The sequence below is a fragment of the Mustela nivalis genome (genome assembly GCF_964662115.1).
Source record: "Mustela nivalis genome assembly, chromosome: 6".
Lineage (NCBI taxonomy): Eukaryota > Metazoa > Chordata > Mammalia > Carnivora > Mustelidae > Mustela > Mustela nivalis.
Window position 1 is genome coordinate 150411733 of NC_139025.1, and position 27216 is coordinate 150438948.

The following is a 27216-nucleotide window of genomic DNA, read 5'->3' on the forward strand; positions in this document are numbered from 1 at the left end:
AAAGGGCGGGGCCCATACTCCTTGGTAGCTAGGAGACAGTATGCGCCCCCCACTGATTGAATACCTCCACCTGGTCTGACCACCCTTGTACTTGGATTTTGTTACCTGGGACTGGTTTCCCGGACTTGCTTTTATTTTATTTTATTTTTTTAAAGATTTTATTTATTTATTTGACAGAGAGAGAGCACAACTAGGCAGAAAGGCAGACAGAGAGAGGAGGGGGAAGGAGTCTCCCCGCTGAGCAGAGAGCCCGATGTGGGGCTCGATCCCAGGGCCCCGGGATCATGACCTGAGCCGAAGGCAAAGGCTTTAACCCACTGAGCCACCCAGGCGCCCCCCCAGACTTGCTTTTATATAAGTTCCCCTGGCGGGGGGTGGGCAAGGTCAATTTAAGTTTTACAGCAAACTGGCAGTTCAACCGGGGTGGGGCAGCTCTGGCTGAATGGGCCCTTACAAGGGCATCTGAAGGCCAGCCTGGGGAGCCGTGCGGTGGTGGGAGCTCCCAACAGGTGGGTGCCACAGACCTCGCCCTAGCTCTAGATGGGGGGAGGCCTTCTGTTCCGCGTGGCTCAGAAGCCGGCAACTCGCTCTAGCCCTACTGACTTACTCTTTCTGCGCCTCAGTATCCTTATCTGCAAACCTGAGATAAGAAAACCAATCCTTATCTCCTGGGACTGTTGAGACCCAAATGAGATAATGCGCATAAACACTCGGCCCAGTGCCAGGCACAGAGCCGAGGCTCCCTGGAGTCCAGGTCTCTCCCAGGGACCCTGGTGGGGCTGGGCCCTCCCCCAGCGGGACCTCCTGAGGGGGCCTGCCATCTGATCCCCAGAAGGTTAAGTGCCAGCCACAGCTGCTGGGCACTGGCGACAGGAAGGCCCAGCCCTGAGGGGCTGGGCTGAGGGAAGCCTCCTGATTGGTGGAGAGACTCCACCCCATCCCCCCCGGGCTGCTCTCACCCCTTGGCGTGCACCACCTTTGATGAGGGACCGCCTTCCGGGCCCAGCCCCACCCCCACTTCTCCCAAAGCCAAGCAGAGGCTGTAAGGGGAGCCCGCAGGCCAGGAGACCAGGCTAAGGGTAACAACACCCAAATCTCCTGTGGGGGGAAGGGGGGCAGTGCCACTGATACCCTGATAAGTGACTGTCCTTAGATCCACACCCCAGCTCCGTGATTTGTCACCTTTATCGTGCAGATGTGGAAGCCAAAACCCAGAGCTTTGGGTCAGTTGCCCAAGAAACTGGCCAAGCTGTGCTCTGACACCAGGTCCCCTGGTCTCCGGGCCTCCAGGCCCAGCGACTCACTTGGAGGAGACCCCCAAGGAGCCCTGTGGTGTGTCACCTCCCACGTGCCCTCCAGCAGCTGGGGGTGCTCACCTGGGCCCCCCGGGGGTGGGGGGCTGAGGCTGAGGTGAGCTTCCAACCACCTGGCTCCATGGGTCAAGAAACTTCCTCCAAGGCCAGTGCAGGCCGCGGAGCCATGGGGGTCCCAGAGCTTCTCCTCGGAAACGGCACTGACCCCCTGGCTACCGGGCAGTCTGGAGGGCACCGGCCTTTCTCTGCGCGCTGCTCTTAAAAACAGCCACTTCACAAAGTAACATCCCACCTTCCATCGTGGGTCCAGGAGAGGAGATGGGACAGGCCCTTGGCCAGGGAGGGGTCAGACGGGGCCTGGGTCCCAGGGCCTGCTGCCCTCCCTCCAAGCCCCTCTCTCACTGTTCCAGGTGTGCTGACCGAGCCACGAGAAGAAAAGCCCACTCAGCATCTGCTCCTGTCCCTCATGCTTGGGCAGGGGCTGACCCCAGCATCTGCAACTATGGAAACTTCTGCTTTCTGAAAAAAACACTGCCTCCCCGCCATGACCTGTCCTGGGCCCGGCACTGAGCCCCAGCTCTCTCACTGCACCGTGAGAACCGTTGGGTCTGGCTGCCTGGCCTCTACCTCCTCGTAGCTTCCAGCACCCAGGTCCCCAGCCGCCACGGGGGAGTGGATGAGAGGCACCGCAGGCGGACCCCACAGGACACACAAGCATTCTGGATACTTCTCCCCTCCTGTGCTCCCTGGGGGTCCCTACACTCCAGGTTCCCTCGCTGTCTTCCTGGCTGCTGTGCAAACCCAGTCCTGCTCTAGTTTAGTAATGAGTCTCGACACTGATCTAGAAATCCTTTATTTACATTTTCTCTTAGAAAAAAATATATAGGTCTTGTGCCCTGTTGATTCTTTAGGTTCAGGGTCTTTATGGGAAGGTGAGAGAGGGCACAGGGCTACCCCCCCAAGGCCATCCATCGTCCCTGGAGGCCTGGGAAGCCCCATGGAGGGCTTCTGCTCATCTGGCCCTGGAGCAGGGCTTCCCTGAGATCAGCCCCAGGGCCCGGGGGACAGGCACCCTGCCAGGCCTGGAGTGGGGGTGGGCACGAGGGGCAGGGGCTGGGAGGTGCTTGGACAGTCTGGCCATTGGACACTGGATTGGCCCCATGGGCAGACCAGAGAAAATGTGGGCTTTGTCCCTGAGGGGAGGACACCGTCACCTCAGGCTCCAGGAAGGGGTTGCTGCCGCGGGCCACCGGGCAGACATATGCACGCATCTCACTCACACGGGGAAGTGGGGGCGGGCAGGTGACGAAGGACCAAGGGCTATTAGCTGTTTTCTGTGAACCACCTGAGCACCACCTCCTTGTTTTCTTTCACCCACTTGATGTTCGCTTTGGTCTTCTCCAGGGCTTGCTCCAGAGCCCGCGTGGCTGAGCCGAAGCCTATGTGCATGTTGTTCTTCTTGAACTGCTCCAGCTGCCGGGAGAATGAGGATTCTCAGCCCCAGGCTGGGTCGGTCACACAGCCTCAAGCAGAGGGTTGTCCAGGCCTCGGGCCTCCCACCCACATTAGGGCCCTTGGGAACACAGCCACAGGCTTTCTCCAGCAGAGGAAGGGCCGCAGAGGAAGGGCCAGTCCTTCCTCTCCCCTCCTCCCCCCCCAATAAAGTCTTTATCTAGAGCAGAGGTCAAAACCAAGAACCTTGTGGTTAAATCTGGCTCCTGGACATCTCTGATCTTCACCCTATGGTTCTTTATTGAGTTAACCCTTAGCTTTTAATTGAATTGTAATCTCAGTCCAATCCAGGAAAGAGAGAGGGACTAATCAGATAAGATACCACAAGGAAGTAATCAGCGAAATTTAAAATGTGGCCATTTCTATACTACAAACAACCTAGCTGTTTCAACAAATAAATGGCACTATAAAAAAAAAAAGAGAGAGAGAGAGAGAGATGTCAGAGATTAAGATATACTATTAGAGGTTGTAACCAGGGCAATTAGGCAAGAAAATGAAATAGATGGCATCCAGAAAGGAAGAAGTAAAACTATCTCCATTAGCAGATGACATGATTTTGAATATAGAAAATCCTAAGGAATCTACCCAAAAAAAACTACTAAAACTAATGAATTCAGCAAGGATGCAAGATGGAAGAGCAACATCAAAGAATAATTTTTTTTTTAAGATTTTATTTATTCATCTGACAGAGAGAGAGATCACAAGTAGGCATAGAGGCAGGCAGAGAGAGAGGGGGAAGCAGGCTCTCTGCCGAGTTCAATCCCCGGACCCTGAGATCATGACCTGAACTGAGGGCAGAGGCTTAACCCACTGAGCCACCCAGGCGCCCCTACAAAGAATAAATTAAGAAAACAGTTCCATTTATAATAGTATCAAAAGGAATAAAATACTGAGGAATAAATTTGACAAAAGACATGCAAGACTGGCAAGTTGAAAACTATAAAATATTGTTGAAAGAAATTCAGAACACCTAAATGAAAGGAAAAAAGACCCCAATAGACCCAAATCTGTGTTAACAGGTTGGAAGATTTAATATTATTCCATGGCAACCCTTCCCATATCGATCTACAAACTCGATGTAATCCCTCTCAAAATCCCAACTGCATTTTCTTCTTTCCCAGAAATGGACAGGCTGATCCTAAAATTCACAAAGAAATGCAGGAGACTCTGAATAGCCAAACAGTCTTGAAAAAGAACAAAGTTGGAAGGCGCACATTCCTAAACTCACTGCACGGCTACACTTATCAAGAGAGTGTGGTACTGGCTTCAGGATGAACAGATAGATCAATGATGCACAACTGAGAGTCCAGAAATAAACCCTCACATTTATAGTCCATTGATTTGCAGCGAGGATGCCAAGACCGTTCACTGGGTGAAAGAATCATCTTTTCAACAAATGCTGGTGAGACATTTGGATAGCCACATGCAAAAGAATGAAGTTGGACCCCTACCTTAACATCATATACTAAAATTAAGCCAAAATTAATCAAAGTCCTAAATGTAAGAGCTAAAATGGTAAGACTCTTAGTAGCATGTGATATGAAACCTAAAGCACAAGCAATAGAAGGAAAATTAGAAAACTGGACTTTATCTAAATTTAAAAATTTCAGGAAATCGAGAGACACTATGGAGAATGTAAAAAGACAATCCACAGAATGGAAGAAAACATTTGCAAACCAGGTATCCAGTGAGGGCGTACTATCCAGAGTATATAAGGAACTCTTACAACTCAACAATAAAGAGACAAATATCCCAGTTAAGACACGGGCAAAGGATTCGAATAGACATTTCTCAAAGAAGATGTATGAATGGCCAATAGGCACATGAAAAGATGCTCGTCATCATTAGTCATTAGAGAAATGCAGTCCATATACCTCACACCCACAGGATGGCTATAATTAAAAAAGAAAGCAGGGAGGGAGGGAGGGAGGGAAAGAAGTAAAGGAAAGAAGGAAAAGAAAATACTAAGAGTCCACAAAGACAGAAAGACGTTGGAACCTTCTTACTCTGCAGGTGGAATGTAAATTAGGTGCAATTATTTTGGAAAACATTCTGGCAATTTCTCAAAAAGTTAAACAGAGTTACCAAACAATCCAGCAGTACCACTTCCAGGTGTATACCCAAGGGAAATAAACACATACAATCACTCCAAAATCTGTACATGAATATTCATAACAGAGTTATTCATATAGTCAAAAGTGGGGGCACCTGGGTGACTCAGTTTTGGTCTGCCTTCGGCTAAGGCTGTGATCCCAGGGTTCTGGGAATGGAGCCCCATATTTTGGGGGTGGGGTCCTTGCTCAACAGGGAGTCTGCTTCTCCCTGCCCCTCTGCTCCACCCCAGCCCCGCTCGTACTGTCTCCCACACTTGCTCTTTCTCTCAAACAAACAAATAAGATAAAATCTAAAAAAAAAAGAAAAAAAGTGGAAATAACCCGGTGTCTACCAACTGATTGGTGGATAAACAGATGTGGTATAGCCACACAAATATTATTCAGCCATAAATGCTACATGCTACAACATGGATAAAACTTGAGAGCCCGATGCTAGGCGAAAGCCAGACACAAAAGGTCTCATATTACATGATCCCTTTTTATGAAATATCTAAAATAGCCATATCCATAGAGACTGGTTGCCTGGGGCTAGGGACAGAGGAAGAGTGACTGCCACAGCTTCTTTTGGGGGATAACAAGAATGTTCTGGAACTAGACGGTGGTGATGGTTGTACAGCCTCGTAAATATACAGAAAACCACTTAACATGATGAGTGTTGTGCTACATAAATTATATCTCAATGAAAAAAGAAAAAGGCAAATCAACCTAATACAATGAGTTAACTTTGTTTGGCTTCTGATTCAAGCATATCTATCATTGCAAAAGGAATTTTAAAAGAAGCCACCCAGAGGGTTTTAAATGTCCCTGAATGGAACATGATAGCAAGAAATTGTTCATTTTTCTTGGGCCTGTTAATGACACTGAGATTATCTTTTAAAAATTCCTTTCCTTTAGATATAACTAAACCACTTACAGGTGAAATTATGTAAGTGACCTGTGCCCGAAAATTATCCACCCCCCCCCAAAAAGAAGCAGCAAAATGTTGATAATTGCTCAGTCTGGGTAACGGGAACATGGAGGTTTGTTTATATGATTCTCTTCACTTTTTGCCTATACAAGAATTCCCAGATGCATGTTTCTGATTGAACTGTCACCACTTAAAAAGCCCGGATGCCCTCCTTCCCCTGGAAATGAGGAAGGCTCTGGCAGTGTGGAGAGCACACTCAGGGGCCGCTCGCTGAATAGACTGCGATGGGCCTCTGGGGGCCACTCGAGGGTCCGGGGCTGCTTACCTGCTGCAGCTCAAACTCCGAGGAGAACCGTCGGGTCACCGCCTGGATGAGGTTGGAGAAGGAGAAGGAACCAGTGCCGAAGCTGTGGGGGAGAGAAGAGCAGGGAACTAATGCTCAGGGACAGGCCGGTGACACTGCATCCTCACAGCCATGCCGCGACTGTCCTTATCTCGTATACCAGAGGAAATGACATGCTCTAGGGACATGCACACAGGTCTGATCGCAGTGTCTCTGCCCCCATCTCTGCAGAGAACCAGACTCTCTTCCCTCTGCCGGCCCACACCTGCCTCGTGTTGCCCCCCACCCGACTCCCCTTGAGCTGGTTCATTTTCCCGCATTCCTCAGCAGTGCCCACAGGTCCCCCAACTTCCAGCCCTGCGGGGCCCCATTCACACAGACACGCCCCCCACCCCAGGACACCCCAGCCTCTGCAGGCACTTCTCCTAATATGCTCCCGCAGACTCACTCGTCAAACAGCTGCTTCCAGTTGCTCTGGACGAAGTCCCAGACCAGATTTTGCCCAATGACATTGCTGGCGATGCTGCTCAGCGTGGAGGTGACATCTTGCTTCCGGATGAGGTCAGGGTTCATGGTGTAACTCAGGTACCTGTGAGGGCAGGGTGCTGACTTCGTGACCTCCTCCGAGGGCTCTGGTCAGAGGATTTGACAGAGAGAGAGAGAACCCAGGAGGGCAATGGACCCCACCTTCCCCTCCCCACACCTCTCTTGTAAGCCTCTTCATATCGCTTCGGCCTACCAAGGTTTGAAGACCTCTTAGTCAACCTCCCTCTAGTAGGAGGGATACTGAGTCTCCCTGACAGGGTCACTGGCTATGCCAAACGTCATGCGTCCCGTGGCCCCAGTGCCTGATAAATATCTGATGACGGGCCATGGACAAATGAAGAAAAGAAAGAAAAAAACCTGGCTCAAGAGCCCTATCCCAGGTAGGGTGGCTATGTTGTCTTTGACATGGAGAGAGGCTTTTGTTTCCTGGGGCCCAGGAGTGGGAGCCAGGAGCCCTTGTGCAAGAGCTGGAGGTGTGCCCGGCTGCATGTCCGAGAGGACTCAGGTCCAGCTGCCCCAGGGCCCTTGACAGAGAGCAGAACTGAGCTGCGGTCAATCACAGGCCAAGAAGCTACAGCAGCTAAAAGCTGGGGACGGAGACCCAGACCCGGGTTCAGCTCTTGACTCCACGACTTATTAAAGCTTCTGGACTTTGGGTAAGTGGTTTTGCTTCCCTGAGCCTCAGTGTTCTCATCTGTAAAATGGGGAACGTATTACCCCACTGCACGAGTTTGTGGGGATCCTGTGAATGAGAGTGCGGAGGCCTGGCTGGTGCGTTCTCTCGCACGTGGGGATCCTGGTTCCCAGTGGGGAGGGAAACTTGCCCAGCCCCGGCTGGCCGCAGCCCTCACCTGTTCAGGATCCAGACCTGGTTGGTGCAGGCCAGGGCCGCACGGAGCTTGTCAGCCTCGTTTACCACCGTGGCATTTCGGAACTGCTCCCACACGAAGTTCCACTCCTCCTCACCGCCCTGGGCCACGGCGTTGCAGTACACGATGGAGCGCAGGTTGGGGTAGATCCTGGTAAGGGTGGGGGCGTCAGGGGGAGCAGCCGCAGGGAGTGTGGGACGAGGGTCTGACCAGGACATGGCTGTGGGCTTGAGGGGCGGATGAAGGCGGGGGTGGGAGGAGCAGGGGGCACACTCACGGGTTGTTTTGGGGGTTCTTCTTCCACTCTGCGAAAAGAGCGGAGACCAGCTCCTTACACTTCGGAACCCCATAGGTGCAGGCGGTGCTCACGGCGTTAATCTCACCATACCTGTGCCGGGGGTGACACTTGGTCAGTGTGCCCGTGGGTCACGTGGCTCAGACTCCGGCCGGAGTCCCCTGCTGATGCACATCTCCAGGGAGGATGGCAGGGCCTGGGCTCTGTCTGCGGCTGTAACCCACTCCACCCAGCGGGTCCCCCTCTTTGCTTTGTGCCTTGGGACCTAGAGGGGTCAGTACGAGCTCCAGCCCCAATTTGAACACCTGGAATCTAAATGACCAAGGGGCGCGCGGGTGGCTTGGTCAGCTAAACAGCCAACTCTCGGTTTCAGATCAGGTCATGATCTCAGGGGCCTGGGACAGAGCCCCATGTCAGGGCTCAACAGGGAGGCTGATTGAGGACTCTCTCCCTCTCCCTCTCCCTCTGCCCTGCTCCAGCTCCTGTGCGCTCGCTCTCTCTCTCTCCAAAAGAAATAAGTAAATCTTTAAAATAAAATAAAATGACCAAGCCAGTGAGGGACCTCAGTTTCAGTTTGATCCCTTGTATAAGGAGGCCAGACCGGCTCGCAGGCCACAGAGAGCCTCAGGGCAGGCCTCCTACTCCTAGGAGGGGTTCTCTCTGTGGCCAGTGGCCCTGGTCCAGCCTGGAGCTGTCCTCCAGAAGACGACACTGCAGGACCCCGCTTGGGACTCCCCAGGTCAGGGGAGCTGGGCCGCCCATGACTTCCGGAAATGCTTCCACTCACTGTTCCATCAGGGTGTCTGGGTGCTTCGTCCAGCTCTGGGTGAGAGTTTCGAAATAATCAAACAGAGGCGAGACCTGCTTCCTCAGGTAACTCTGGGGAAAAGAAAACAGGAAGGGCTTCAAAGGTGAGACTCACACTTGACTTTTCTGGAGCCCTGCACAACCTCTGACGTGGGTAGGGAGGTGTCACCAGGGTGAAGGGCAAGGAGGCGGAGGCGGAAAGGTTGGAGGTTCAGGCCTTGCCCGGGGGCCACAGGGCTCAAAGAGGCCAGGGCCGGCCCAGGTTGGAGCTCACAGTTCTGAGGTTCTCCCTCCCGAAAGCCTCACCCAGTCTAACAGTCCGGTCTCCGGGTCACCACATCTGAATGGAGTGTTATGCCTCGCCCCACCCCCACTGCCCAATGCTAAGTATCCCACTTTTCTTTTTTATTTTCTTTTTAATTTTCTTTTTGATTTTTTAAATTTTTGATTTTTTATTTTTTTAGTATCCCACTTCCCTTATGAAGAGCTTAGGAAACATGGAGCAGCGTCTGCAGAAAATACAATCCGCCCAGGTGCTTCCCCAAACTATGATTTTCACGCTGGGGAGCTTACCCCTTCTTCTTCCTTTTCTACCTAGCATCTTTATAACTCTGCACACTGCTCTTTGTCCCTGACACTGGGACGTGAGTCCTGCCTTATGTCCAAGAACAAACTTCCAGAACAAAGGAAACAGGAGGGGAAACCAGAGTGGATGAGGGACCGGTGCAGGCAAGGAGCCAGAAGGTGGGGAGAGAGGGACAGGTGCGCCTGCAGCATAGTGCCTGCTGCGGGGCACACACCACCAGAAGCGACACTGGCTCGAGGGGCCCAGAATCAGAGGGACAGGTCTGCAGGGGACAGGGGTGAGGCGGGGGCTGGGCACGAAGGAGTCAGGGTCTGTAGCAGGAGTAATGAAACCCTCAAGCTCCTGCTTCTCTCCGGGCAGCAGGCAAACCCCGACCTCCCCCGTGGGTGAGGCTGAATGGGTTGGGGCTCAGAATCAGGGGTCACCAGATAAGAGCCTGCTTCCCTCCTTCTCTCTCTGCCTGCCTCTCTGCCAAATAAATAAATAAAAATCTTAAAAAAAAAAAAAAAAAGAAGAAGATAAAGGATGACTCTCTCCGGTCTCAGGGGAACACTCTTGGACACTGGTTTTTGTTTTTGTTTTTTTCTTTTTAAGTAATCTTTAGACTCAATGTGGGACTTGAACCCATGACCCCATGATTAAGAGTCACATGCTCTCCAACTGAGCCAACCAGACATCCCATGGATACTAATATTTGAGGGTCCCCCTGAGGAGTCACGTAGCCCCAGTCACCCCCAAGTGAGACCTGCAGGTGACAAACATGACCTCATGGAACTTCTAATTGCCTTTTACTGCCTCACTCTCAAATCCAAAGAGGGCAGCTCAGCCTCTGCCGTGATCTCTCCAAAGGAGACCAAAACAAACAGAAGACTCATGAAACAAGTCAATGGAAGAAAAAGAAAGCTTGGTGAAAGCCTGAGATGAGTACCTTCTGAGCACTCGGAGATTTGCAAAGGACACTGGGACCAGGAGCAGCTCTTGGGAATTTAAGGGGAGGACAGAAGGCAGGCCAACGCAAGAACAATGCGTTGGATAAACAGGGGACCCAGAAAGAGAACCAAACAGCAAGGAGGGGAAAAACATTTTAGGGAACAATGTCAAAATGCCCGGATGGAAAGGGTAGGGGAGGAGAGAGACCCACACAAAGGCACACCAGGACTGACAGAAGAGCTCACAGGCTTCCAGAAGGGGGAGAATGGCCACATTCAAATAACCAGAAATAAGCAAGGCTCTGATTCTCAACAGCAACATGAGAGACTGGGGGTCAGTGGAGCAAGCCCTGAAATTCGCTGAGGAACAATTTCCAACCTAGAACCTTCTAAACCTGGGTGAATTCTGGGACCTGTGTGGCAGTGGGACAAAGATGTTGCAGATGCTATGCCTCCATGTCCTTGAACACTTCCCTGAGTTAAAAGCTCATTTACACTAATACTGCATTTACCCTGATAGAAAGTTAATGTGAAAATTATCTCTTTGGGGCACCTGGGTGGCTCAGTGGGTTAAGCCTCTGCCTTTGGCTCAGGTCATAGTCTCAGGGTCTTGGGATCGAGCCCCGCATCAGGGAGAGCCTGCTTCCCCCTCTCTCTCTGCCTGCCTTTCTGCCTACTTGTGAAGGCAAGCATAAAAATGATGTCTTCAAGGGGTGCCTGGGTGGCTCAGTGGGTTAAGCGTCTGACTCTTGATTTTGGCTCAGGTCATGATCTCAAGGTTGTGACACTGAGCCGTGTTGAGCTCTGTGCTGGGTGTGGAGCCTGCTTAAGATTCTCCCTCTGCCCCTTCCCACCCAACCTCACGCATGTCATCACTTGCTTTTCGAGTATTATCTGATGGCCATGTAATACTCCATTAAATGGATATTGCCATTTACTTAACCAATCCCCAACTGTTGGACATTGAGAGTTTGGGGTGGTTTTTTTGGGGGGGTCTGAAACTGCGGAGTTTCCCTCATGAGAGCCTCAACATACCCCGCCCCCAATCACCCCAACTTCAAAGCTGTTAACCTGCTTCTCCCTCCCCGCCCTTGGGCTTGGCAGGTACGGGCCTGCTCACTTCACAGAGGGAACAGTGCGCTGGGGCTGAAGAGAGCTGGCTGAAGCCACAGGGCTGGTAAATGGCAGGCTTCCCAGCTCCAAGCAGCGGTTTCTTCTGTGCCTTCGGACAGTGCTAACTTCCCAAACAGCAAACTTCGCTAGCAGTCTGTGTCCTTTCTCTGCCCTCCCCAACCTGCCTCGTTGGCACCTGCTCCCTTCACCCCATATCCCTCTCACCACCCTGGCCAGGTGGCTCTTGGCAAAGAACCCGGCGTCGTGGCATTCTGAAGGGTCTACCACTCCAGATAACATTTCCGTGAACTCCCTGATGGTGCAATTTCAGGCACTAGACCAACGGGTCCTTGAACCCTGCCACGCCCCTCTGTACCTTCATGGGGCCGTAGACCTCAGAGCGGTCGAACATGAGCTTGAAGTAGCTCAGGCTGCTCAGGGCGGCCTCCCAGGGCATGTACTCTCTCTCTTGGTTCAGGAAGAGAGTGCTGTTCAGCGCCAGGGTGACGGGGACCATTTGGGCACTGGGGACAAACAGAGGGGTTCAAGTAAGTCCAGCCCCAGGGAGGGAACTCCAAGCTCTTCGTGGAACCTAAGGTTCCAGAGCCCCAGACACACCAGCTCCAGTGCTCACCGTGAACGGATGCGCTGGCACCGCAGATGAGGCCAGCTCAGGCCCCGCCCTCACCCGCAGCCCATCGCATACTGTCCCCATTTTACGAAGAGGAAACTGAGGCTCAGAGAGGTCAAGTGACTTGCCTAAGGCCACAGAGCAGAGATTCATAAGGCCGGAAACCTGTGCTCTGCCCACCTCTTCTCTGATTTGTCTGGCCCTCTGCGCCTTCCGCCCCCCTCCCTCTAAGGCCGTGTGCACACATCTGGTTCATAAACGTCCGTGTCTATGGGGGACATCACTTAAATTGACTTAGCACCTGCGGGGAACACAGTAGGTGCTGCCTCTCTCCTGTCCTGGCCTTCCCAGATTCTCTGAGCGCCTACTGTGGAGGCCTGGCCCACTGTCAGTCCTCAGGAAAAGCCCGTTTAGAGTGGTTTTAGAGGGGACGGGCCTGTGTCTGGCTCTCAGGGGCCACTCCTATATGGCCTGAGGTAAAGTACTCAAACCAAGTCTCGGATGATTATCTGGGGGCCCAGGGCGGGGTGTGCAGAAGCCCGGGGAGCCCGCCGCCCTGTGCCTGGGACGGTAAGGCCGAGAGGAAGAGCACCAGCTCTCGTGATGGAACAGCACTTGCTGAAGTCACCAGGCCTGAGCCAGGCTGGGCCCAAGGAAGACGGGGGCACTCACCTGGCCAGGTTGAAGGTGTCATGGATGACCTGAGCCCGGTTGATGACAGGAATGACCTAGAAGGGGCAACAGAGGGCGTCACCTCAGGCTGGTAGTGGGGGCAGGCCCGGCAGTCTGGGGCGCCATCTTGGGCCCGGGGCCTGGGGCAGGGGATGGGGTGGGGCTGCCGACACCCACCGACAGATTTGTCTGCAGCTGAGTTTGGATCTTTCTCCAGTTGTCTACATCATAGTTCACCAGGTAGTAGCCCGTCACGTTGAGGTTCAGCAGGACCCACTCATCAGAACCTGTGGTTCTGAACAGTTCATTCTGGGCTGTGGAGAGAGACCGGAGCTGGGTGGGGCTGCCCAGAAGGCCACAGGCCGACCCTTGGCCTGCCTCTCTCCAGCCTGGCACCGGCTGGCCCTCAAGCCTTGGGCAGTGCCAAGGAGAGGAGAGAAGAAGGGGTGTAGGACGGGGCTGCCAGGCCAAACTCTACCACGGGTTGGCCAGTGACCACTGCCTGGACATCTCATCCCCATACCCCCGGGCCACTCAGACTCAGCTCCCCAAGCTGTGGTCCTCCTCATCCTCTCTGGGCTTATGAACAGCTCTAGCACGCCCCAGTCCCTGAGGGGGAAGCCCAGACAATTTGTTCCTGCCAGTCAACCCCCTCCCCCCCCAGGGTTGGCCCTCTCAGCCGTCCCTTCCAGTCTTTCTTCTGGCAGCCAGAAGGGGTCCTTCCACAGAGGTGGTCCTTGCCGACTTCCCACCTGCCCCAGCTCCTCCTGGCCGAGGACACAGCCACTGTGCCTCACAGCCTGCAGGGACCTCAGGAACCTGCCTCACCTGGAGGGCACACCTCTGCCCTAGTCACAGTCCTTACATTCTCTCCTACCTCTATGCCTTGCACTTGCTATTTCCTCTGCCGCCATGAGCCTGGCTAAGTCTTTCCCTTCCTCTAAGGCCCTGCTCACCTCCTCCAGGAAGCCTTCCCTCACCTCACCACAAAGCTGACGCTTTCTTATTCCTGGCTTCCTGTCCTGCAGCAGCCCAGAGGCCACATGCCTCTGTTAAAGTACTCAACATAGCTCTGGAAAGTTCTAGCTGCTTATCTTCCTTCTCTTCATCTGCAGTTCTGGCCTAGGCCGAGGAGGAACTGCCTTGAGCTTGGTTTCCCCTCAGTACCTGGCACAGCAGGGCTGTTCACACTTTATGCCATGTGCTGTTGTAAACATTTCATATACATTCTCTTCTTTAGTCCCCACACAACTCAGTGGGGTAGATATCGTTCTCAGCCCCATTTTATAGATGATGAAAGAGAGACCAGAGAGGGATGGTAACTCGCCCAGGGTCACACAGCTGGGCAACAGCAGAGGAGAGCTTAGAACCGAAGTACTCAGCTCCGTTTGTTGAATGAAATGACAAAGGAAGCTGCCCCCGAGTCTTGCTGTAACCCCCAGAACGTGAACCAGGAGCTGGGGGTTTAGGGTGGGCCCACCGTCTGCTGGGACAGGGCTGGATTACCCTGTTGAACGTCCGGAAGCCAGTAGTCTGCCTGCCTTATGCCCTTTTTGATGGACGTGATGGGCACGATCCACAGGTAGCTGCAACGAGAGCCCCCCGGGACCAGGTGGTGAGGGACAGCAGCCCCTGGAGCGGCCGGGGAAGAGCTCTCCGAGTCTGCCCTGCTGCCGCACCGAGCACTCCCATCCTCCCGGCCACAGAGGGAGAGCCTGTCTCCGGCCACCAGGGCCGGGATCGCAGCACTCCTGGACTTGAGATGGCCAAGGGGCGCCACGGCCACTGCCCCTCAGAGCCCTCCCTAAGACACCTGCGTCGGTGACCCCTTCCACTCACTTGAACTCTGAGGGGCGGGTGACAACGGACTCGGGGTCGAGGAGGAAGTGCTTCTGGAAGATGTTGCCCGTGGCGGTGTCCACAGTGATGACGGGGAAACCCATCTGCAGGATCCAGCGGTCCATGATGGCGCGCACAGAGTAAGGCAGCTTGATGGCTCCCTGATCGTCTACAACCTGGGGCAGAGCCACAGGGGCGGCGGTCAGCGGAGCGCCCCCTCCCGCCTCGCTCCGGAAGTGCCACCCCGCAGGGAGGCAGGAGCTGGCTGGGTCCCAGGGCTGGGCCAGCTGAGAATGGCCAGTCGTTTGGTGCGCTGCAAATCTAGGTGGGCTCCCCCCTTCCACCACTTCTGGGGCCCAAGGTGAGGTGGGTATTGCGGGGGCAGGCGGTTGCCCAGAGTGAACAACCCGCAAGGAGGACAGGAGGGCCAGGAGCAGGCAGCGTGCAGAGCGAGCACGTGGGTGAGAGTGTGGGTGGTCTGGGGACGGCTTAGGGTGGTCTTCTCAGGTTTTTATCATCTGTTACCGCGCACATGCGTTGCTTTTGTAATAACAACAAGAAGTTAACATCTGCTATTAAGTGAGAAAATAAAGACAGGAAAGAGAAAGAAGAGTGTCAGAAGGGCAGAAGCTGAGCAGGGAGGGGAGCTGGGAGGGGCTGCAGAGGGGGGGGGGCTCAGGGACAGAGGGAGTGGGAGGGAGGGGTGGAGGTAGAGAGGCACCTGGCATGGAGGAGGGCTCAGCTTTGCAGGAGAGGAAGGAGGGAGAGACTGAGGCAGGCTAGGAAGACAGTGTGGAGGCAGTGAGGTGCCCCTGTCAGCAGGTTGTGGGGGGTCCAGGGAGGGAAATGTTGGGGAGAGGGCCCAACCAGGCTCCTGGCAGATAGAAGTTGGCCTGGAGACCAGCCAGAAGGGTGCTGGAGCCCAGCTGTGACTCCCTGATGAGCCTCTGGTCTCCCCTCCCCGCTGGACTGGGCTTGGGACTCAGGAGGGGTCAGTCAGGCTGCTGTAAGGGAGGGGAACCGATGGGAAGATGGCAGTGTGCAGACTCCAGCACTAGGAGAGGCAGGGAGAGGAGAGGGGAAGCGGGGTGGCCAGAGGGTCTGTCCCACAGACAGGGCTGCGTGAGGTTTGAGGGGACAGGAAGACAAGGCAGGGCAGGGCGAAAAGGTCAAAGCTGGTGCTGGGGGTGCCGGAGTGTGCAGCAGAGTCAGGCCTGGGAGGGGCCCACTGGGGCACAGGGCAGCCAGGAGTGCTGAGTAGGTAGAATGACTGACTCCAAAGTTCCAGGCAGGGGAGGACTCAGGAACCGTGCGGGCTAGCTGATGAGGTTGCTCCTGGGCTCCCGCCAAGGAGCTCACTACGGTTTGTGGGGGGGGAGGCAAGCTGCCTGCCTGGGGTCTTGACCCATGGTCTCCTTCGAGGAGCTCTCGCTGCACCCATTTTACAGACGAGCAACCAAGGCTTCCTTCAGAGGACCTGCCTGGGCTGGGAAGCCGTGGAGCTGGACACATTCTCTCCCACACATGCTGCGCCAACTACCCCCCCCCAGACTTACAGCATCTCAGGACTCCCCAAAAATGGCTGCGGGCAGCTGGCTCTTACTGACCTTCTGCAGGTGGTTCCACAGGTCCAGGTAAACAGTGTTTTTGTAGGCAAAGGTGTGGAGGTAGGACTGCGGAAAGAAAGGCCACGGTGAAGGCGAAGCTGGTGCTCCCCAGCCTCTCCCACTGAACCCCTGGGGTAGGCGGGGGCTCGGGGACACACAGCAGGGGCTGGGGAAACCCACCCCCACGGCTGGCCCAGGGTACTCACCGCCACGCCCTTCTTGAACAGGTCCTCTGTCAGGAAGCTGGAGAGCATCCTGAGGACGGAAGCTCCCTGGGGAAGGGGAGGGCGTCTCAGAAAGCGGGGCTGAGCCAGCAGGACCGGGCCAGTGCGCATGCTCCCAGAGCGGGGCTCAGTGGGCCGCGTCCCCACTGCCTCTGCCTGCCCGCCGCTGCCTCCGTACCTTGCTGTAGGAGATGGAGTCAAACACCTCGCTGATCTGGGCCGGCGTGTTGATCTCGCTGGCAGGCGAGGACAGAGGGTGGGAGGAAGCCAGCGCGTCTATGGCCATCACACGGTACACGTCATTCAGTACCATGAGGTCTTTCTGCAAATCCCCAGTGCTCATCAGGAGACCGGCCTGGCGGTGGGGTGGGGGGCCCGCCGACGCTGCACCCGGGGCCCCCGGCTCACCAGATTCCAGGTGGGCTCTGCATAGTCAGCGCCCAGGTATTCCACGTAGGAGGCAAAGCCCTCGTTCAGCCACAGGTCATTCCACCATTCCAAGGTCACCAGGTTCCCAAACCACTGTTGGGGAGGGAAGGTCACTCACAGTACCCAGAACTCCCCTTCACCGAGTGTCCCCCACGTGCCAGGCGCTGGCCGGGACTTGGCTGGCATCACCGTGACTCCCCTCCGCTATCCTGTTAGCTGGGACCCTCCTCCCTTTGCAGCTGCCTAGGGCTTGTGCCCTCTCCTCCCAGAGACCCCACTCACTTCTCGGCCCTCCCTGGGATGGGTGGGGGCTACCTGGTGGGCCAGTTCATGAGCAATCACAGTGGCCACCCGCTCCCTGTTGCCGGTGGAGGAGGACAGCGGGTCGTACAGCAGGGCACTCTCCCGGTAGGTCACCAGCCCCCAGTTCTCCATGGCGCCAGCGTTGAAGTCAGGCAAGGCGATCTGGTCTGTGGAGGCGAGGCCATTGGCAGGATGGCCTCTGGGTGGGGTGCCCCATCTTCTGTCCCCACCACAAGGCCCCTCACTCACCAGATTTGCTGAGTGGGTAGGAGGTATTATAATGTGCAGAAAAGAAGTCTAGGATGGGGCCTGTCACACCCAGGGCGTAGTTTCCATGGCCCTCGTCGATCGCACTAGGCCGAGCCCAGATTCGGATCTGCAGAGAGGATGGAGGTAGGTCAGAGGCCCCTCCTGCGTCCCGGTGCAGATGGGCGGGGCCCCAGGGGCCAGCAGGCTAGTGAGGGTACCGACTAGGTTAAACTGAAAGGCATGGGCAGCAGAGGGGAGGTTGGGGGGGGGTGTCTCTGAGGGGCTCAGAGTCCTATGGAGGAGCCTTTGGGAATAGCAGCAGTCATGGCCGCCGTCTGCCTGACCCAGGGTTGGGAACACCCTTCATGAGGAGAGAGCGAACATCCAGCTGCAGAGATTGAGGGCCAAAACTTGAGACACTTGTCCCAGGCACTCAGCGCCAGTTTTCGAACACTGGACTAACAACTCAGGGGCAGAGATGGGAATGAATTAGAACAAGAATATCCCTCGGGTTGGGGCCAATCCCGGAGAAGGGGAAGAACGAGAGGGCCCAGCTTCTTACCAGGACGCCGCTGGGTGCTATCCTCTCCAGATTCTTGAACTCGCTCACGATGTAGGCCAGCAGGTAAGTAGACATGATAGGTGTGGTTTCAAACTCCGTGACGCTCCAGCTGGGGTCTCCCGGGAGAGGGACGCTGGGGCCTGGGCAGGGAGCACTGGAATTCAAAGGGATGCCTCCTCTCCCCTGCTCCAAATCCTAGCCCTGGGGCGCCTCCTTCCCAAGGCTGTGTGGCCCCAGGACAGACCCACTCACCTCTAGGAAGCATGTTGGACAGGGCCACAAGGTTGCTGGGGTGGATGAGGGTGATGTTGAACGTGGCCTTCATGGCTGGCTCGTCAAAGCATGGGAAGGACTTCCGGGCGTCTGCAGCTTGCATTTGTGTCGTGGCGATCACCCTGCCCAAACCAGGATGTCAGAGCGTGTGCCGGGGAAACACTCGGGCTTCGTGAGGGTGGGCGGGGTGGGGGTTTCAGGGTGCTGCCAGGCGTGCAGGGGAAGGCTGCTCCAGACTCATTCTTGCCCTCCCCGTCTCCGTCTCCCCCAGGCAGACTCTCGGCCCTGACAGGCCAGCTCCTCGGGGAGAGCAGAGCTCCTTCAGGAGTCAGGGTCAAAGTCCCGACGGGCTCCATCCCTATATTAGCCAGGAGACCTTAAGCAAGTTTCTCTCCCCTGAGCCCCAGTTTTCCTATCTGTCCAAGAGGCTCTTTTACCACTCGCCCCTGACTCCCTAATGTGGGTTACAGAAGCCCCCAGGGGAGGGGCTGCTCCCCTAGCACCTGGGATGGAGTCAGGGGCCAGCAAGAGGTTCCAGGTTCCAAGACTTGCAATCCAAGCCCTTCCCTGGCCCCCAGGATCCGGCTCTGCCTCCGATCTGGTACCTGCCCCCACCAAGCAGACAGACCCCACTGTTACTTACTTTTTGACACCGTTCTCCATATACTCGCTGCGGTAGAAGCCCGCCAGGTCGTCGGCCAGCTCCCCCTGGAATTCACTGTCCATCTCGTACTGCCTGTTGACCTGCAGCGGCTCCCGGAGGTGCACCACCAGGTACTCAGTGAGCTCCACCAGCTCGGTCCTGTCGATGGCGGGGGCCTGGATGCCCCCCATGCCCCGCAGGGCCACCCTCTGCCCCTGGATGTTGGTGTAGTTGAGCTTCTTGCTGTGGATGATGATGACGTTGGTGGGCTCACTGCACAAGAAGCGCACAGTGCTTTTGCCGCTGAAGGTGTACAGGCCGTCGCTGTTGGGGGTGAGGTACGGCCGCAGCACCACATTGTAGGAGCTGGGAATCAGAGCCTTGGGGAGGCGGTAACGGTTCCATGGCTTGCTCTGGTCCAAGGTGGTAGCCGCGGTGGTGGACCCAGTGGTGGTGGGGGCCGTGGGGTTCATGGGGTTCGTGGGGCTCGCTGTGGAGCCGTCGGCGGAGCTCCCGGTGTTCTTGTTCTTTTCCTGGGCATACACCACAGACAGAGCGATGATGGTGCACGCGGCTGCCACGCCCAGGATGATGAACAGGATGCCCAGAGCCTTGGAAATGTAGAAGCCCTTGGCCATGGTGAGGGCAGGGTGGGGGCTGGGGGAGGTTCAGGATGGCGAGGAGCAAGGCAGCCTCGGGCCAGACTTATATCCCTGAGGGGACGGGGGAGGAGCCCCACAGCCCACAGCCTGGGCAAAAATTAACCAGGGCTCACACAGGCAAAGGTCAGTAGGCTGGGCAGGGACACCTTCTGCTCGGGCTCCAGAGAGGAGGAGGTCCAGACACAGTGTGCCAGGGTACCTGCTGGGGAGCAAACAGTGTCCAGTTACGGGCTGCAGGAAGACGGCTGAAGCGCAGGCAGCAGGTAGAGGGAGCAGCGGGGCTGGGTGGCACTGATGTGCCTGCGTGCTGGGACAGTGGGGACAGAAGCGGGAGGATTGAGGTTAGAGTCAGGGAAGGACCTCCCAGGAGCAGGAAGAGATAGGAGATGCAGAGGAGTCAGTTTCTGCTCAGGTCAAGAGGGGCATGGGTCACCCCTGTGGCTGGATCTGGCCCACCCAGACAATCCAAGCCGTGGCGACTGGGTCTCAGAGTCCCTTGCATTCCTCCAGAGCAGGAGTTCTTCCAGGTTCCCCCTCTTACCCCTTCTTGCCAAAAAGCTCTAGCTCAGCTATCAGCACACAGAGGAGAAAGAAAGGAGGTGCTCTGCCTTTTTTTTTTTTTTTTTTTTTTTTTTTTTAAAGACAGGAGGCTGGTGAGGTTTCACCTTTTCCCAGCTGTGACCTTGAGCAGGTACCTTGCTCAGAGCTCGCTCCTCACAAATACATAACAGTATTTATCTCTCAACTTTGTTGCCCAGATTGAACAAGAGAACATATTAAATATCACAGAGCACAACCTACGCATCATTATTCCCTTCTTCCTTACCCAGAGCTCAGCCATGGCCTCTTTTCCTATCCTTAGTAGAAATGAAGACGTGATTTATCATACTTAATAAAAGAATGTTCATTATCGCTCTTCCCACCCATCAGTCCAGTGTCTCAGACCTTGACACCTCTTGACCCTGACTTCCACGTCCAATTCTGCCCCCATCCCTGCTCTCACCATGTCCTTGGTCAAAGCTGCTCTCCCTGTTCATACAGAGTCCACTATGCCCTCATGGACTCACCACTTCCATTCAGGCCCCCTCAAACCTGTTTGCCACAAGAATTGGATCGGCTTCAAACCTTCCTAGGGCAGCTGGCTGGCTCAGTCAGTGGAACATGCCACTCTTGATCTCAGGGACATGAGTTCAAGCCTCACGATGGGGATAGAGATGACTTAAAAATAAAATCTTTAATAAAAAAAAAAACTTTTTTTTCTCATAAAATCCAGACTAAATCTTCCAAAGAGACCTACAAGTTCAGCCTGCCATCAGCCTACCCCCTTCCCAGCCTCATTTTCACCACATTCCCTTCTGTCCCAGTGGTCCAGCCACTCTGGTCATCATCCACTCCCTTTGCCACAGGACCTTTGCACATGCTGTTCCCGCTGACTGGATCAGCATATGATCCAGGGCTCACAGAAGCAAAGGTCAGTAGGCTGGGCAGGGGCACCTTCTTTCCCTAGTTATTTCCTACTCATCCTTCCATTCTTTCTCAGAGAAGCCCTCGCTGGCCAGGTCAAGGCCCTATTAGTTCCATTAGTACCACAAACCTCTTTGTCAAAGCCCTTTAACTCAGTGTAGTTTTCCGTTTGATCTGCATAGTGAAGACTTGAGTCCCGTCTGTCTACCCCAGCAACTGCAGTCCCCATGAGAGCAGGCCCTCGGCTGCTTCTGCTCACCAGCCCATCATGGTGCCGGGCACATAGCAGGTGCTCAACGCGTAGTCGTTGAGTGAACGCACACATACATGAATCACTGCTTACTCAAGTCTTTCTAGCCCATTTCCACCCCGTCCCTGCCCCCACTCTGGCCCTGGGAGAACTGCCTGCCCCCTTCTAGGAACCCTCCTCCAACCATGGCAGACGAGCGGTGTTCTGGTTCGGGCCAACTCTATCCCAGGGCTCACCTGGGCCGGCTCCATCGGCTTGTAAACTCCTCGTTCATCTGTCACTCCCCGCCCTGGCTCCGGTCTGCCTTCCCCTGAGCTGTGCGAATGCTTGGAAAGTGAGTGCACATACGCATTGAATGGACGCATAGATCAATTCATTCACATGTAACCACAAGAATAAATGACTGCCACCTGTCTTTGGGCCGGCAGAGCTGCTTCAGGCTGAGGGTGTTCTGAGCCCTCGGTGCTTCTTCCCTTCTCTCTAGAGACCTGCCTATGTGGCCCTGGGCTGGCTGGTGTGGACTTCCCACCGTGGTGGCCAGGACCCACCCTCATCAGGCCTGGGCTGACGCCCAGGGCACTCATAGGAAGCCGAGTGCCCAAGAGAAGTTTCCAGCTTGGGCATGGTGACACAGTGGACAGTGGCTCCCAAGGGTGATGTGGCATGTGCTTCCAGACTATCATCAGGGCCAGGACTGGCCTAAGGAGGCCATCTTTATAGCGACCCCATAGGCTGGCCCCTGGAGCCATGTGTCCCCCTAAACCAAGTTTCAGTCCGTCCCTGATGGGCCTGCAGCCCCCCACCTCTGAAGCAGAAGGACCCACAAGCCCACTTGGCCTAATCCCTTCTCCAAATAAAGAAAGAGGCCCTGCCTGGCCCACTGTGGTCTCTTCCTGTTTGTTTTGGATGCAGACCACAGGCCCAGCTGGCTGGAATCTTTACTCTTTTGGAAAGAGCCTCTAGTTTTCAAAGTTGGCGCAGCAGGCACCTTATTGCCCTGTAATAAGGGGTCCCTGCTCTGGGCACCAGGCGAGCTCAGGCTGGGGGCACAGTGAGGGGCATGCTCTAGCTTCAGAGCTTGCTATCTTCACACCCCAGCGTGTGGTGGTGGGCATCTCCAGGCTCACCCCACACCTCAGCAGAAGGCTCTTCCTTTCCTGCTACACAGTCTCCAGTTCCCCACTGCCTGCAGAATGAAACCTCAGTCTTGAGTCCGAACACTTTCCGTGAACTTGACCATCTGGCCTCTCCTCTTCCCAGTGCCTACTGTGCCTCTAGCCTCAGTCATTTCCCCAAACCTGCTGGGCCTTTTCATGCCTCTGTGCCTTTACTCGTCCCGTTTCTACTACTAGGAATGCCTTTCCTCTCCCTCCTGTCAAACTCCTACTTATCCTTCAAAACCCACCTCAATGTCATGGCCTTCTCACGCTCGGTGACTCCTCTCCCCTCTGTGGTTTCCTGGCCCGTTTCACATTTCTATCACAGCACTTATGACTACACCATCTATGTGTTCAAAGCCTGCCACTAGACCCAAGCACCTTAAAGGAAGACTGTAATGTTGTAAGCCCCTCCATTACCAGCACAAGGCAAGAGTCCAGTAAATATTGGCTAAATGAATGACCATGTACACAATCCTTGCCATGGCCTTTAGACCTGGCATGATCTAGCCCTCCAAGATTCTCTTGTCTTATCTCAAGCTTTCTTTCCATCACCCTCTGCACTCTGCCCACCAGCCTTTCTGTTCCTCAAGCCTACCACATTCTCCCCCTTCTAGCCGCATACTGCAACCCCTTCCCCACCAGCAACAAGTGGCTCTTTGGGTCTGGGAAGCTTCTGTGTTTCCCACACCCATCATCCTGGAGGCTCACTGCAGTGATGCTGTCCCAGGACAGCCCTCCCATCACCCCCAAGACTCAGAGCACCATGGGGACAGTATCCCCCACACCAGGAAAGCACCTAGCACACAGCAGGTAGGTAACAACGCGGATGGAATGGAGGCATTGATAAGAAAATGAGCCAGGCAGTTCAAGACGGAACTCGCCCTAGTTCAGACCCTTGATCCTGAGGGCTGATTCCCCCCTATACCCCACACTCCTTCTTGGGCTTCTGGAGCATAGACACAAATCGCCCTTGTGACTTTTGCCATATCTGTGATCCTCTTGTATATTATTCACTTAAGATTTTTCTTTTCCTTAAGACCTTATTTTTTGAGGGAGAGACAGAAACAGTGCACACGAGTAGAAGGAGAAGCAGAGGGAGGAGAGGGAGGCAGAACGAATCTCACGCAGACTCCACGCTGAGCAGGGAGCCCGACACGGGGCCCTACCTCCTCACCCTGAGAGCATCACCTGAGTCAAAATCAAGAGTTGGAGGCTTAACTGACTACGCGTTGCAGGTGCCCCAATATTTTTCTTTAAGTCAATCTATTTACTCTCTTTTGGAGCAATAATTAGCAAGAACTCAGAGTTAGATGTGCTAAGTTATAATTTTTCCTGTATACATTTTAATGAATGATTATTGATTTAAAAAACTACTCATCTAGGTAGTTGAACTTGACCATCTAGCCTCTCCTCTTCCCAGTGCCTACTGTGCCTCTAGCCTCAGTCATTTCCCCAAACCTGCTGGGCCTTTTCATGCCTCTGTGCCTTTACTCGTCCTGTTTCTACTACTAGGAATGCCTTTCCTCTCCCTCCTGTCAAACTCCTACTTATCCTTCAAAACCCACCTCAATGTCATGGCCTTCTCACGCACGGTGACTCCTCTCCCCTCTGTGGTTCCCTGGTCCATTTCACATTTCTATCACAGCACTTATGACTACACCATCTATGTGTTCAAAGCCTGCCACTAGTGTCACTACACTCACTTTGGAGATCATTGCCCCGCCCCGTCTGATTCTGAGGCTAGTGTCCCCTGTGCGCTGTCTTTGCCGTGGGACCTTTCTGCACGTGAGCAAAATATGTGTGTCCCTTTTACTGTGACTCTCTTGATGAGGGAGAAGCTCAGTACCTCCAGCCCCTTCGCAACCAAAGCAGTCTTTCTGTGGGTTTATATATTTCTGCTTGTCTATGTTTTGGTTTAGAGAACAAAAGTTCTAAATTTAAAAAAAAAAATTAAGTTTAACAACTTGGAGAATACTGAAGGCACAGATCGCCACACATGTAGGAGACATCAACTGAACAAGAAAAGGCACCTTTGTCTCAGATGCAGGGGGCACAGATTGCCTTCTGTTCCGACACAGGAAAGCCAGGAGTCTGGGGCGGGGTGGGGGTGGCTGGGGAGAGCCTGGGACCCACAGTTGGGTGTGATCCAGGCTCCCTCACAAACCCCTGGTGAGCTGCTACCTAACACTCACTCCGTTGCCCCTTGTCCCCTGCAAGGCTGAGCAGGCTAGGGTACAACCTGCAGCCCATCTGTTTGTCGTGAAGGAACAGTGAGGCGGGGTGAGGCTCGGCTCCAGAATAGGACACACTCTGGCCCCTCAAGCCGCTGGCCCACTCCCAAGCTTCCAAGCCCTCCATCCACAGCTGCGTGGGCCCGTTCCCAGGGTGCTTCCTCTGGGAACATCAGACATCATCTGTCCTGTGAGAACCTCAGAAGGCCCTAATGGGAAGTTAGCTCTGCTATGGATGGATTTCTAAGCCAAAGCAGTGCTCTCCGGAGGGAAGGAGCACAGAGGCCCTTGGTGGGCTGGGGGGCAGCAATACGCCAGCCGAGGAGGTGCTGGGGCCATTCTGGGCTGTGGATCTTGCCTGGCAGCTCCCTTCTGTGCAACTGAGCACCTATTATGGGCCCCGCCAGGGTGATCACCACCAGCGAGCTGCTGAGAAACCGAAGCAGAGGGAGATGAAGGGACTTGCCCGAGGTCACACAGCTAGTTAATGGCAGCTTCTACAGGCTTAACTACACACGCACTGTCCCAACCTCATAAAACTCATAAAACCTTCTCCCACCCCGCCCTCCCTTTTCTCCTTTCACTGGAGGAGGCAAGACACTTTTTAGCATAACAACACAGGATAGCAAGTTAACAAAGGCAGATCTGGGCAGGATGAAAGGTCTGACCATTTTTAGGGGGACTTGTGTGTCCCTTCTGAATTTTTATTTTTATTTACTTTTATTTTGAGAGAGACAGCATGTGTGGGCGGGGGGCAGAGCGAGGGGAGGGTGGTGGGGGGTACAGAGAGGCTGGGGAGTGAGAATCCCAAGCAGGCTCCACGCTCAGAGCAGAGCTGACATGGGGTTTGATCTCATGACTTCGAGATCACAACCTGAGCTGAAATCAAGAGTCAGATGCTTAACTGACTGAGCCACCCAGATGCTCCTCTCTTCTGAATTTTAAAGGACATTAAAGGTCATGGACCTGAAGCGGCTGTTGTAGGGAATGGCCAAGAAACAAAAACTCTGATGGAAGCCAGCTTGCGGGCTCTGCCCATGGGCTCTGAGCTCCACGCCTCAGAGCACTGGAAGCTGGGGGTGGTTCTAGGAAGTGGAACTTCCTGGCAGGAGGGCTGCGGTGGGGGTTGGTACCAGACACAGGCCTGTGTTGGACCCTGGCCTTATTTCCATGGGTGCAGCTGGAGCCCCTGTGGGGCCTTTGGTGACAGATCTAGGGTGTGGCCAGGCAAGTGGCGATGGCCGTCAGTGTGGACGAAGGCACCGAGGGGCCTCAGTGTGAGCAGCTGGCCACCATCCCTGCCGCCCCTCTCAGACCACCCAGCAGCACCCAGCAAGGGGTTTTGGACCCTCCACCAGAGCCACAAGCCCAAGAACTACAGCCAATACCGATCCCCCGGCCCCTTCCAATGTAGGGATCCCCACTGTCTCCTCATTAACGCTGAGCAGTAAAACTTCAAGCAGAGGGGCCGGAGGACTTGACTTAGGGACGTGGGCGTGGCAAGGAGCTGCCCCCAGGGGCTGCGGTGGGGCGGTGGGAACGCAGGATGGGGGCTGGGCCGCCTCCCACAGCTGGGCCTGTTCCCCATCGGCCAGATGGAAGCAGCTTCCCTCCAGCCTTAGACTCCGAGGCTCCATAGGGAAGCGGGTTCGGAGGCCACAGGATCACAGTGGGATCTCTGCCAGAAGAATTCCTCTTACTCGTGGTGGTGTGGTCTGGGGAAGGGGCCGCAGGCACCTGCTCCGGAGCCAAGAAGCGACCCAAGAAGCTGACTGAGGAGGTGATCAGGCTCCGGCCCTCCGACAGGAACAGAGAAGGGGAGAAACTCAAGTTGCTAAAGACGAAGCCCCCGGGAAGGGCCCCCGGGCCGCAGGTGGAACAAGAAGTCTGACCCCAGCAAACCCCTCCCCAGCCTGGGGCAGGGGCAAGACCTCATTCAGTCTCTGCGGCGGCGGCGGCGGCGTCCGGGTTCCTCCCGCCATCTGTCGCCACCTATACCTAGAACAACGTGTTGTTTCGGAACCGGTTCTACGCTTGGGAAGAAACTTCTGTAAAAAGAAGAGGACGACGAGGAGGAGGAGGGACAGGAGAAAAGAATAGAAAAGAAGAAAGTTTCGCTTCGCTCTTCCCTGGACCTCAGTGTACCCGTCTGAGAAGGGGTCGTGGGCAGCAGATGTGGGGTTCTCTGCTCGCGCTTGCGCCCCGAGTCCTCGCTCACTCCGGCTGCCGTCCCGCAGCCGCGCCCCTGCCGCCGACCCCCTGCGCCCGCAGCGCCTCCGCCACGCTCTCCACTTGCCTTTCGCCGCAGAACTGCGCGCCCCGGCCCGGCCGGGAGCCTCCTCCCGTGTCCCGTGTCGGGCCGCCACCAACACTGCCCCACTAGCGCCTGACTCCTCCTTTCCCCGTCTTTTTAAAGGGAAGTAACCCGACCCGACCACTACTCCTCGGGGTTAACCCCTTTCGAGCCTCCCGCCCACAGCTCCGCCCGGACCCGGCCCGCGCCCGCCCGCCCCCCGCAGCCTCCGCGGAACCCCCGCGGATCCGGAGCCGCTCAGCCGCTGGCTGGGGCGCGCCGCCTGGAAGCGCCCGGGTTCCCAGTCCCCTGCGCCCACCCCCCGAGCGCGCCCCGCTGGGGCCCGCAGCCCCAGCGCCCCGCCCCTCCACATCTGGACAGCACGTGCCC

General features: G+C 55.4%; 1 protein-coding gene across 2 annotated transcripts; it reads right to left on the minus strand.

Moving 5' to 3' along the window:
• Positions 1-2150: 2150 nt before the first annotated feature.
• On the minus strand, positions 2151-27005 carry ANPEP (alanyl aminopeptidase, membrane). Of its 2 annotated transcripts, none has more exons than XM_082736081.1 (21): positions 26830-27005; positions 18767-19627; positions 18103-18245; positions 17851-17990; positions 17289-17415; positions 17052-17206; positions 16716-16829; positions 16486-16629; positions 16290-16355; positions 16084-16149; positions 14477-14652; positions 14144-14223; positions 12815-12951; positions 12638-12693; positions 11711-11858; positions 8687-8778; positions 7882-7992; positions 7587-7754; positions 6638-6778; positions 6172-6253; positions 2151-2786 (listed from the first exon to the last, which is right to left on the minus strand). In XM_082736081.1, exons 2-21 carry the CDS (start codon positions 19402-19404, stop codon positions 2637-2639), a joined length of 2934 nt encoding a protein of 977 aa, XP_082592207.1. In that variant the 5' UTR covers positions 19405-19627; positions 26830-27005; the 3' UTR covers positions 2151-2636. The 2 variants fall into 2 exon arrangements, with proteins under 2 accessions (XP_082592207.1, XP_082592206.1); XM_082736080.1 differs by having other exon boundaries at positions 18767-19630; positions 26830-26950.
• Between the last annotated feature and the right edge of the window lie 211 nt (positions 27006-27216).